This window comes from Struthio camelus, chromosome 2 (assembly GCF_040807025.1).
Source record: "Struthio camelus isolate bStrCam1 chromosome 2, bStrCam1.hap1, whole genome shotgun sequence".
NCBI lineage: Eukaryota > Metazoa > Chordata > Aves > Struthioniformes > Struthionidae > Struthio > Struthio camelus.
Window position 1 is genome coordinate 78,018,006 of NC_090943.1, and position 13,164 is coordinate 78,031,169.

The 13,164-nt window shown below is 38.3% G+C and overlaps 1 protein-coding gene across 1 annotated transcript in view; it reads right to left on the reverse strand.

Moving 5' to 3' along the window:
• Nucleotides 1–13,164, reverse strand: part of TGFBR1 (transforming growth factor beta receptor 1) — a 35,471-nt gene that overhangs the window by 5,624 nt on the left and 16,683 nt on the right. Inside the window, exons 5-8 of the mRNA XM_068931314.1 lie at nucleotides 7,568–7,735; nucleotides 6,276–6,432; nucleotides 1,530–1,654; nucleotides 729–859 (exon numbers count right to left, since the gene is read on the reverse strand). Coding sequence (XP_068787415.1) covers nucleotides 729–859; nucleotides 1,530–1,654; nucleotides 6,276–6,432; nucleotides 7,568–7,735 — 581 coding nt within the window. The remainder of the gene's footprint in view (nucleotides 1–728; nucleotides 860–1,529; nucleotides 1,655–6,275; nucleotides 6,433–7,567; nucleotides 7,736–13,164) is intronic.

Sequence of the window (13,164 nt, forward strand, 5' to 3'; positions counted from 1 at the left end):
CCTAATAACCGTGCTCATCTTTGAATAAGTGCACAGTACAAATTAAGAGAGACAAAGTACCAAGGCCATCATGGTTTTTGATGAAAATTCATAAAGAACTTTAGTATTTTGGTCAGTCTATATTCTATAGGGTATGCCTCTACTACACAGTGATAGGGCAAAGACCTCTGAGCTAGTTCTGCGAGGGCTTGAGCATGCACCTGAGGTAGCACAATACTGCTGAAGATACCAGCTATGCCCAACAAGCAGTACAGCTCGGTTGGCCCAGCACTGACTTCTAACTAGTGAGCCCTGCCTGTTGGAAGTGATAACCAGGTTCATGCCAATTGGTTTGCAACCAGTTTGTCTGGTTATCAGCTATAGGTTGGTTTTGACTAGCTCAGGTACCTCTACTACCCCCTCTTATGCAATTATTTAGAATGATGCTTCCTGGATAATATAATTTATACTAGCTTTACTTTATACTATCTTCATCTATTGCCTCACAGAAGGGGATCCTAGAATCCTCTATACAGGATGAGCTATTCATTTTTATAAAGCTATTTTAAAAGTTTATGCATGACCAAAGATTAAGGGCACGCAATAAAGCCAGAATGATTAGAACAAAAGTAAGTTCTCTCAGAGGCGAGCCCTTCTCCCTTCAACAACCAGAAGTCAAGCACAATTTTTAAGCTGCTGAAATCAATAAAGGGTGTTGCAACAGCTTTAGCATGATTAGTAATACTCACCTCACAGCTCTGCCATCTGTTTGGAATATTGGGCCTTAATTTCTGCTCACAAACAACTTTTCTCATTTCCTCAACTGAGGGATCTGAAGGGACAAGGTCATAGTATGGCAACTGGTAATCTTCATGGATTCCTGCAAATGGTTGAAAATAGTTTTACTTTTGTTAACGCTTAGATTACATATTCTTTACTTCTTACCTCTGGTCATGGTTTATTGGTATCCAACAATTTTTTCTGTTTTCATTTTTAAAATTAATGTAATGACCAACAACAACAAAAAAACCACCCCACCACAAACCTTAAACATAATTTGGAAGTGTTAATACTGCATTTCAATTTTAAATTTTTAAATTTATATATTTGGAAAAGATGGAAGCTATAGCAAATCTTTCATATGTTATACTAAAGACATGCTTCTTGAAGCAGATTATTATATATTATACCATGTTTTATTTAAAATAAGGTATGCACATTATCTGCATGCATTATGTCTAGTGCTTACCTGAGTTTTATCCCTTGTTCTCAAGGGGCAAACATTACCTTCACCCCTTTCTCTCCTTTATTTAAAGGTTTTTAGAGAAAAAATGAGTACAGACTAGTTCCTATTTTCTTCAATAGGTAAGACTTATCAATTTACATAAAGGTAGAATGAGCCAGTCATTTACAGGATTAACGATTAGGAAGTCTGAGATATATTCACTTTACACCATTTTTAGAGAAAACAGTTTACTCAGACTTAATCAGATTCTGTAAGTTACTTAGAATTCTTTAGTATGTCCAGTTTTGTAAAGATTGCCACATACCACCAATTGAACATCGCCGAGCTATTTCCCAAAATACTAATCCCATTGCATAGATGTCTGCTCGCTTGAATGACTCAAAGTGTTTCATATTTATGGAATCATCCAAAACTTCAGGAGCCATGTACCTATTTGCAATAAAACAGAAAAAAGATTTAGTTTCATAAGTACTTGCAGTAGAGGAAGTTCAGTTACACTATTCAGCTCAAAAACAAGTTTAAATGTTTAAGCAGAAAAGGAGACAGACTCAGAGAGATAGTGTTACTTTATGAAAATTAGGATGGTCAAAGCTCTTTGCCCTTGGCCTATACGTGTCCAAAAATCAGTAAAAATAGTGGTCAAAAACAAGTGAGACTGTATTCTTTAAATATAATTTAAGAGAAACAGCTATGTTTGATTATCAGAGTGTACGCCTGACAATTTAGAAAATGGTAAGTAAGGAAAACTGAGTGCCAATTTAAGAGCAAGGGAATGGGGAGTACAGCTTGAAAAGGCTTAAGCTTTGACAAAAGGGGGTGGGGGAGCAGAGCAAACAGCAAAAACAGATGCTCCAAGTACCAGACGGAGACGAGCACTAACAACAGATTTCTCACATAAGGAGAAGCAGTTTACAGGAAGCTAGCAGTTCTTAGTACAAAAAGTAAACTACATCACAAGGCCTTGGAAGCATCCAACTTCAGGAAGAGAAACACTTTTATATTGGGAGCTGATCAGCACAAAGATAATGGAGAGATTTTGTTGAAGAACACTTCTGAGACACAAGGGAAAAGATTTACAGGAGATAGTCCTAAGAGCAGAGCGAGAGAGTAGAGAGTAGAGAAAGGCTGAGCTCATAGGGCACAAGCCAGCACTGTTAAGGGCTCCTTAGGAATAAAGGCTCCCTACCTTAAAAGTAACTTGATTCTTCACAACACAGTTGGCCAGTCCTACCATAAACAAATATGCATTTGCTACATGCAAGACTTTTTCAGAATAGTAAATCCATCTGGGTTACACATTCTGACAATTGTTCTCACATGAAAAACATTGAAGACGGTGGTGACTACAACCTTCTCAATCTTCCTGGCAATTTAAAAATCTGTGATAGCCTTTCAAATGATAAGCAAGGATTGAAAGTCGGTCATAGTATCCAAACTACTGTTACCTCACTCAGTATACTGGCTATACCTTGTGTTGGAACATTCCAAGTAAAATGTTGGTGTGGAGCTCATGTTGGGTGACTGACTGGCATTATCCCTTCATGGTGCTGGAAAGGGTGGTACTTACTGCAACTGCTGTTGACTGATGCAGCATTTTTCTCAATCTGGTATAGCTCTTGCATCTAAATCTGCTATGTAATGCTTGGAGAACTTGGTGCATTTTTCTACTGCATTGTCAATCTCAAATTAATAAAGCAGACCATGACAACAAGGCTTTAGAGAGTGACACAGTTAACTGGTTTAAAAAAAAAAAAAAAGGCAACACGGATAGATTACTAGAGTGGAATACAGTGTCAGGCAACAGCTTAACCTCTGGAACAGCCACAGGAGAAGCCTATGCACAATTTCATTCAATCAACATTAGTACTAAAGTCCTAAATATACTCTTTTTTTCCCCTAGCACCAGGGATGGCAGGCAGAACACAAGACTGACTCCTCAGAATAAATTTCAAGATTTCTTTAGGAATAAGCTTTAAGAATCTCAACCCTACTGTGTCTTATGGAAGTGGCACAGGAAGAAGCAAGGGCTATCAATAAGAGAAAAAAACCGCAACCAGTAGTCCCAAAGTTCAAGGGGGGGTTGCTAGCCAGAGAGAGTTCTCCTAAGCAGTTTATAGGCATGTAAAGTCCCTGTAAATAATAACAGTGTAAGCAGAGGACAAAGTATCTGAAGAGAAACATAAGATTTACTTGGACAGTACATACTGAATGGAATACAGAGTCTTAAATTAAGCCAACAAGATGTCACCATCCTCCACATGGACAAGGCTCAATTCATTCCGAGCCACCTGTATCAAAAGCTTGTTTTTTTGTTTTTTGTTTTTTTTTTTTTTTAAAAAAAATCAATAAACGACGAGTAGTAGGCAGGCATTTTCCTGCTCTGCACAAGGATCTTGCAGACATATTGGATCATCTTCTTGTGCTACTTAGTGTGCTTGACAGTATAGTGATCAACTGGTCTAGAAGAAAGGATATTTTATCCCTCTTAAGATTATATAGGAAGAAGAGGGATGGAGCTGAAAAAAACCACCATGTTGCAAGTTTATCAGCAAGAATCACTTACACAAGCAGTATATGAGTCTGTCTCAATTTCTAAGCCATCCTAAGGGATTTAACAGAAAAGCACACAGAAGGTCTGAACCTGGTAATGGCTCTGAACGCATACCTTCTTAAAAAATAACTGCCATTGAATTTCTTGGCAAACTGACTTTACCCAAATTCTCCATCAGCATTTATATTGGCTTTGGCTTCCAAAACAACTCAGAATGCAGATTAATTGCTCAAAAAGAGATTATTACTGGAACAAGAGGTGAAAGGCAAGTAGGTCATTCGGTGCAGTGAACAGAATAGTCGGAGTTTCACGACTATCAGACAAAAGGGAGCGAAACACACATCTCCTTATTAATTTATGTATTGCAAATGCATTGCTCATCGGAAACAGTGCTTTGGGTTCTGGAGAGAACTGTTCTACATAGACTAATACGAAAGGCTTTGAGCTTCTGAACAAGGTGTGCAGCTGCCCTCCAAGAATGCAAGGAAAGGTCTACAAAGGAGTTTACAAATGATGTTGAGTATGGCCATGCCTAACACTAGAGGCCTGCTAGCTTTCCCCAACCCTCTCCCCCCTTCCAGTCCAGAACTCTTAGTTGCTTAAATTCCTCATACAACACAGGGGGCTTGGTGTCACTGAACAGGACCCATACACAACATTAAGTGTGACATTTCCCTTCACCAAGCCTATACTCCATAAACACAGTTAAAATTCTGCTTGTATCAGACTGAGGCAAACTGCAGAAAAGTGCCCATGCTAAGGTAGAATTCACAGCCAGACTACTCCTCATGATTAAACCATCTACTTCAACTATCAAAAGTGACAGCTGGGCCACATTTCTCAAAAAGAAAGGAGAACTAGCCTACTTTTCACTTGCTTCAGGGGGAGGGAGAGGGGGGTTTTTATTTCCTTCTCAGTTTAAAGCTCACACGTTTCTGCTTTACGCTACTGGCTAAGCTGAGAAAACACACAAACACCCCCAGTGAGGCTGAGCCTCTGAGGGGAAAAGAAATAAAAAGATTCATTCACCCAGACAGAAGGATCACCAGTCCAACTCAGTGCTTAGAGCACGCACTCACCTGAAAACAAGTCTTGCTTCCTCCCTAGACCATATATTTTTACAATAGACAATCCTTGGAAAAATATGAACATTGTCAACTCACCCTGAACTTGCACATAGAATTTCTCCACATACAGAGGAAGTACCAGCAATGGTAGGCATCAGTGGGACAAAATTGCCAGAGAACAGATAAGCATTTGGGGGTGGGGGGGAAGACACGCACAACTGCCAAAGATGCAGAGTTATTACCTAACTATGCACAAGAGAGAGGAAACAGACCAAGTCTTTTACGAGAACGAACATTTTTCAGAGAGGCAGAAGTGACTAACGACCAATGTCTTCAAAGAGGAAGTAGATTTAGTCTTGCTGCTATGAGCAGCAGCAAGAGAGTTGCTACTGCTTTACCCTTGCAAAGTAGCATGAGCCAGATGAATAGGCAATTTAACAGTGCCTGTTCAAGAAAAGATCTTGTAAGGAAGATCCATAGACACAGCTGAACAGATACTTCTTCCAAAGATTGGACAGAAGAAAGTGATTGATTGCACACCATTTTTCTTTTCATCTAGCTGTAGTAGAAAAAGTCACACTTGGTTTTACTTCTTGCATGCAAGCTAAGTTTGCAGTGACAGAAGAGAAGTTCAAGTAGTAGTTCACTGTCTCATTACCAAAGATTATAGAGGACTTAGAGAAGGAATGATGGCCAGTATCTACTAATAACTCAGAAAACAAGTCTCATTTAACAATTTCTGTAGAATTTTTAAAATGGGCAAAGGACTAAATACAGCAGAGCTTTAGAACAAAGTTACTTCCTGTAATTTCAGCAACATAACTAAGTAAAATAATTTCCAATACAAGTTCCAAAAGCCTTGCTCCCTAATAAAAAGGGCCACTACATCCATCCTAGTTAACTGTAACACACAACACAACTGCACTATCTCTCACTAAAGATGAGAGAAAGAAAAAATTAATTTTTAGATGTATGGGTTGGAGATTGGGTAACATCAGCAGAGAGTTTTATCCAACATTGCTAGGGCACTTGTTCAGGTTAATCTCGTGCAGCCCTGAATTACTATAGCGCTTCCACCATTTCTTAGTGGTGGAAGTTTCATTCTGAGCAAGGTCACTGACATACCACTGAAGTTTCAGGTCTCAAAAGGATTTGCCCACACTGGAGAACTCCACTGCAGTGGTTCACTGTTAGTGCTACTATACCTATTTGCTATATAGCTGCACAGATTATTAAAGGAAATTAGTCCTATCTTCAGCATGCTTCCAGTTATTATTGTCTGAAGCTCCAGCAATGAAAATTACAGCCAATAAGTTTAACTGCATCCACCTAAGTGCCATTCATCAGCTCTTAAACAGAGTTCCTGTAAAGACAATAAAATATGTATTTCCAAATCCAGAGGTAGGCCTTTAAAGGAAGGGAGCATACTGACCTTTTTGTTCCCACTCTGTGGTTTGGAGCAATATCAATGGTGTCCGTAGCTGAATCGTGTCTTACTGCCAGTCCTAGATCTGCAATGCAGCACGTTCCATTCTTTTTTACCAATATATTTTTTGATTTCAAATCTCTGTGGGCAATTGCTGGTTTTCCTGGAGGGAGGGAAAAAAGATTTAGAAAGGGCAAGGTAGAGGGGAAGGGGAGGAAATCCCTACTGCTAATAAGACAGCCAATATTATTCTCACCCTAGTGCAGATTTTTACGTTATTAAAACATCCCTTCTAGTTCTGCCATTTCATGTGCATTATCAAGCCTACCTCCTGAAATTACTCACTGTGGACTAGCTGGCTGTCCAGAAAAATACATAAAGTATTTATCTTTCTCTCTTACTCCTCTCCCTCTTCCCATGCATGCATATATTGCAAGCCCATGCGTGCATGCATACACACACACACACTACTTGCCACAAAAGGATTCCTAATATCTATGGAAACAAACATCCATTAAAAATGATTTAAAAAAAAAGATGAAGAATCACAAACTAAGGTTAAAAAGTACAGGCACCACTACTTAGTCCCTTTTAGCAGGCATTTTGTATGAAAAATTCTTGAGTGATAACAAGTGAATATACCACAGAAGGGAAGGTAAAAAAAACCCAAACCACCAGAATACCTGAGCATGTGTTATTAGAGTGACAGTTATAAAAGACTAACACTACCAGAAACATTGTATGTTTTAACAGTGGGGATGCCTAGACAGTTTAAGCTCTTGAAGGAAACCTAAGTGTTTTTTGCTATAGCAATAGAAGAGCAGCCACTTGAACGTGTAAAGGAACTGGGGTTGGGGGTAGCAACCTGCCTGGTGCTTGAGGGAGGAAAGAGAAGCATACTAATATAAGTTGCCATACCCTGAGGGGTTTACTGTGCCTTTTTTTTTTTTTTTTGGTAGTGACAGTAAAGCTTTCATTTGCATGCTGTTCTCAGTACAAACTAGTACCAAGACACACTGCCTGTATCAAATTAAAACGTTTTTAGGTTCTGAACCTATCACAGGTCAGTCCCAGACAGACATTTTCCAAATCAATTAACTTCTCAAGGGATTAACTTGAATATCTTTCTTTATTTCAGCTGCCTCCTCATCACACAAGTGAGTAGCTATCTGCAACTAGACCCTGGACATATTTAGTGTTCTAATCAAAAAGAGAATTATAGTAAAAACAGTTACATATGTGCCATTTTTAAAAATCTAGTATTATCCACATGACAAACAGAGCAGTTTTAAGATTACCTTGCGTGCCAACAATTTCCATGTGAAGATGTGCAAGGCCACTGGCAGTGGACAAAGCTAGTTTTATCATTCCTTCCACAGTCACTGTATACCTGTTCAGGTAATCAAAGAGTGATCCATGCTCATGATAGTCTGATACCAACCACAGCTGAGTCCAGGTACCATTGTCTGCAAAAAAATAACACCAGCATGAATACCACAAACAAATAACAAAAAAAACACACAACAAAAAAAGCCACCACACACAAAGCACCACATACCCCACCATATAAACTACTTTTTTATACAATGCTTATGAAGCCTAAATTATGTTTTGCAGGTAATCTCAGCCAGTTAGACTTTTTTTTTTTTTTTTTAAATTAAATCTGTACTTCCATCCCTATAACATTTAAAGGCCTCTGTAAGGACTAGGCCTACCAAGTAAGACATTCTGAACAGTTTGAATAAAGGAATACTACTCAAACTAAAATTAGAAAGCAAATGTCCCTATTATTCAGAAGTGAATTATTGGGGTTATTAATCAGGCCCTGCCTTCCCCTAACTTTTCTTCCTGGGGAACAATGCTGAACGCATGATGCAGAGCTAATGCTGCATGTATTAGTCCATTCTAGTATAAAACTGTCCAGGCTACCTAGAGAAATCTGAAGCTTTTGTGCAAGTTCATTATGTGTGATCTTACAGCTTAACTTGCAGAATTCTGCTCATCTGAAGTCGTTATTTAAGGTAATATGGGACAGAGGGAAAGTGACCAATTCTCTCCTGCTCTCAGAATTATTTCTTTTGTGTAACTAAATCCTATTTCCAAGTAAAAGCCTTTCAAGCTTTGCCCCCGACTCCTTCAGTCTCTCCATAACCTATCCAGCCTCAGCCTTGGAGACAAATTCCAAGATTACCAGCAGTTAGTGGATTTTTATCCTGCAGTAGAAGCCTGCATGCAATTTGGTACATTACTCTAAAAGCAAAACCAAACCCCACCTCTCATGACCACCAAGTTGCTGGCCAAAGCTAAGGTTTCTAGGTAAAGGAGGCAAAAAGGTAAAGAGAGTGAAAGACACCGGCTGTGAGAAAAAGTTTGCTGCATGGTTTTTCACAACTGGGGCTATAATACCAGTAGATCTTGGGATATGCTGCAAAGATGACACATAAGAGCAAAATTGTTCAAATTATTAAACCAGTGTACACAGAACACCTCAATGTTTAAGCCACAGGTGACTACATTAAAGAAATTCAAATCAAGGAAAAAAAAAAAAAGTAGTCTTTTTGACCTAGGAAGCAGAACATCATAGAACAATCCTGCCACTAGATAGATTTTTCCAATTTTGTAGTTTTAAAAGCAGCTCTCATGGCAGACCTGAGACGTGTTTCCCCTCCCCCCCAGCTATTTTTATAGAATAATGTTTTGCCTTTTTAGAATAGTAGCTACCTCATAACAGATTTCCATCTGGACTTCTATCGGGCCACTATATAGCTGCTATTCCCAAAGAACAAGCGAGAGAACTCAGTCCAAGCTAAACAGGTATCTCATTATGTGGCAGTCTGTAAGGACTATCAGATAATTGAGAACTAAATATGAAGGACAGAAAGGAGAGAAGTGAATTCAGAAGCTACTTCTTATGATATACATACCAATGAGCAGGCTGAAAAATTCTTAGGCTTCCAAATGGGAGTTTCCTACGTTCCCTTCTTCCACTCCCCTCAGAAAACCTGGCCCAGAATTTTTTTTGGGGGAGAGGGGCATAAAAACCCAATACCAACTTTCAAGAATCCCTTTTACTTGAAGGTTTTTAGAGAATCAGAGAATCTTTGCCTACTTCACAGAGTAGGCAAATAAGAGTCTAGTCTATATTCAAACAATTCTAATAATGAAAAGAGAATTATGACTTGCTACATACATGCTGATTAACTGGTACATTCCCAAACATCAGTTATATACAAGGTCCACTCTCAACTAAGTTGTTCACGTGAACAAGCAAAAGCAAGCAATCACATGCTCTGATCCAAAGACTGTTGGAAAGCTCCTGTTGCAGTGGGAAGATAACTCTTAAAATATGCCCACAGAAATAATTCCTAAGCTTTGTTTGCTAAAGGGCAAAAAGGGAAATCGTGAAGATTACGCCTTAAAAATCTAGGGCTGCTTCCTCTTTTACTATTTTGAATAGCCAAGTAAGTTCACTGGTAGAACTCACGGCTGTTGAAATCACTTGACTTTTCAGGGATCATAATTTTCTTTGAAAAAAGTTGCATTCATTAAGATGTTAAGTTACACTGAACCAGTTTCACAGAACCATTAGAAACTCACATGTGTTTACAGACATATATGATACTACTTCAAATACATAAAGTCAAAGAGCTCCAAAAAGTAGAAGGTCAAAATGAAACAATTTAGAAGTCAGAACACTCTTCACTAAAGCTAAACTTTGATGATTCCAAATCTCATGGAGATTTGGCAGGTACCGGTAGGCGACCAAACATCTGAAGAATTTTGCATCAGATGCATCAATAAAAGCAAGCTCTCACAACTCTACTTTTATTCCTAATTTTCTTCTTGTAGAAAAGAATTATCATTGCTTTGAATCAAGATTATAGCATCTTTGTAAAAAATTTTTTTCTTCCTATCTCGAGGCACCCACCTAACAAGAAAGTATGTTGTTAATAGAAAAAGTAGGTATGTCTATAGTTACCTAATTTATTACCTGCAAATCTAAGTATTTAGCCTATTTTTATGTTCTTTCCAAGGAAGAAAAGACACAGCTGAGCTTGTTACCCATTCTGAACCCATGCTTCTTTCCCACTGTATATCATGTTTGCGGCCCACCAACCAGATTGTGACATGGAACAGTTCTTACCTCCATGCTTACGTGACTATTCTTGATTACGGACAAGTTGAAATGCAGCAAGAAGTACATCATTGTCCAGCTATTAGATGGGACATACTACATTTCTAAATCTCATTATATTTGACAAGCTACACATGGTCACTTCTTCATGGATCTAAGCAGAATGCACATTATTATGAACTTAATCACTCTGTAAACAGTATGAGAAGGCTTTATTTAGTGACACCGAGTCTATTTTTGGCTGCATAGTAAACAGCATCTGCCTTGAGGCTTTCAGTCACAGGATTTGCATTGTCAGGTATGAAAAAAGTAATTATGCTCAGGAGCAGTTGCATGCAGTAGCCCAGCCTGATAGTGACTAGGTAACCCAATTTAGTTCATATATGCACCATGATAAAGAACTTCAAGCCATTTCAGTTTTAAAACATGACAAGAATTTATGCACGTTCTTGAAAATTAATATATAACAGCTTAGTTATGGTTATTTCCTCTCTTTAGAGGAAATCTTCTGAAAATATTTTCAGACCATCAAATCACTCAGAAGTGAAAGGTTTCTCTTTTGTAACAGGGTGAGAAAATTTGAAGTTGTGAACAGAGAAACTTTCCAATTCATGGTTGGGAGACCAATTACAGCCTGTGAAAACATGTTAGCGGTTTCCAAGCAGCATCTTTCTTAGACAAGCTGCCTCTGAAGAAAGGAGCTTATAACAATTACCTAACCAAGTTTATATAATCAGGTTTTAGGTTTTTGGTGACAATATTGACAAAAACAGCATTTTTCATATTGATTCTAACATAAATATTTGAATTTGGTATAAACTTGTTTTTAAACAAAATATTAGGCTTTAAGGTCTGACAGTACTGCTTAGCACAAAAGTTTTGAACTCCCAACATATGCTTCCAGTTGAAAGTTTAAAAGAATTTACAAAACAGCTGCTCCTCTAGTACTGCTTAATAAAACATTTCAAACCAGAGAAAAAGATACCACTAGCCTGTTTTGGCAGGCAAATGACATAATGGAAAAAAGGAGGAAACTACCAGTTGAAACAATCAGATACAGATAGAATCTATAATTATTTAACACTCAGAAAGGAAATAGAAAGTTTGTTTAGGAAAAACTTATTTCTGTATCTGGAAGTGTTATTATTAGTGAAACAGCTTGACTATCACATTAATGTTTTGATTTAATCAGACAAAAAAATCAAGAGAAGAAAGGACATGGATAAAAAAAAAAAACAAAAAACCTAAAGCTGTGGATTAGCAAGATCTTCCAGACAAGTTCTTTCTTCTCAGTCTAAATTCAGGGCTTCAGAAAGAATAAACAGCTCAAACACCACTTCTCACAAGAGGAAGGAATTCTGCTCATTTCCCTGCAGCCTCTTGCCTAACGTCATTCTTGAGGATTTACTTAACACGTAAGGAAGTCTGACTGGACAGAGCTCAGAATTTTCACCTCGAGAAGTGCAGCTTTCTCAACTGAGCGGAAGAAATAGAAAAGTTGCAGTATTTTAGTTCATAAAGCTGCATGAAATAGCATACAGTACAAGACTTTGATTAATAACATGATTACAGGTGCTTAGTTATATTAAGTTATGGTTATAGACAGGTGCACCCAGGGAAGTCTTTAGTACTGTAACAGGAGGTTACTGCCCTCATTTTCCTGCTAGTAGAGTAGTGCAGGTGAGAATTCCCTCATACACTTTAGAATTGCGTTATCTAGGCTTAATCAAATTACCCATTTAGATGGTTCAAAGTAAGGCAACACACGGCCCAGAAAGTAGTTTCTCTGACCTAAGTATTACAAAGTTAGCATGTGCTCCTGGCTATGTAAAGAGCTAACCAGAAAAGAAATCATCTAGCCAGACAGAATATGACTGCAGTTAAAAAGCATACATTGCTTCTCAGTCCTCAAGCTGGCTTAACAGTAACACCTATTTTCCAGTAAACTTTGGGAAGGGAGAGCAGACAGATTGGACCAGCTCCTGCAGCCCTTTTGAACACTCCATGGAGCTGCGTGGGGAGGTAGAGAGTAAGAACATATGACATTAAGAGACATAGGATGTCTAAAAAGCGTAGTACTACGAGCAAAGAACCATTTGAGCTCAGGACCACTAACTTAACTGATCTACCTGCTTTTGCATAGATTAATAAGTTTTTACATGCACCCTTCTGCCTGAAGGCATCATCAGCACCCTCAAGTTCTACAGCTACAATGGCCAGCCAGAGGTTTCCCAAAAGCTTGAAAATAGGCCAGTTTGTTAAGACAAAAGTCCTTATTAATGCTCTTAGTAGTAGAGAGAACGCAGCATGAAACTGGGCCACGTTTTACATCAGAAAGTACACGTTAAGGAGATGTTATGAGTCTTTAACATTCATGACTTAACACATGAGAACCTACTCCTTAGAGTTCCTCTCCATACACCACTGAAGCTTTCAGCAAGCATCAAATTGGGATTGCATTACTATATCTTTGGATATAGTAGTACAATGCAATGTCTTGGACATACTGTTAGGTTCCTGCAGCTTAATGACTGAACATATTCCAGCTAGGCTGCAATAACGCCCGAGTACACACAGCTCGGCCTATGCAAAAAAAAAAAAAAAAAAAAAAAAATTCACAACTGCTATCATTGTGAACTAACATTTCATCTTGCACCTAATCAGATGTTTATCAGTTGCATCAGCATATAAGCTGAGCAATTGTCAATGTGTGTTTTTAAGCTCACTGTATTACAGTGTGGCTTTAGAAACATTTGCTTC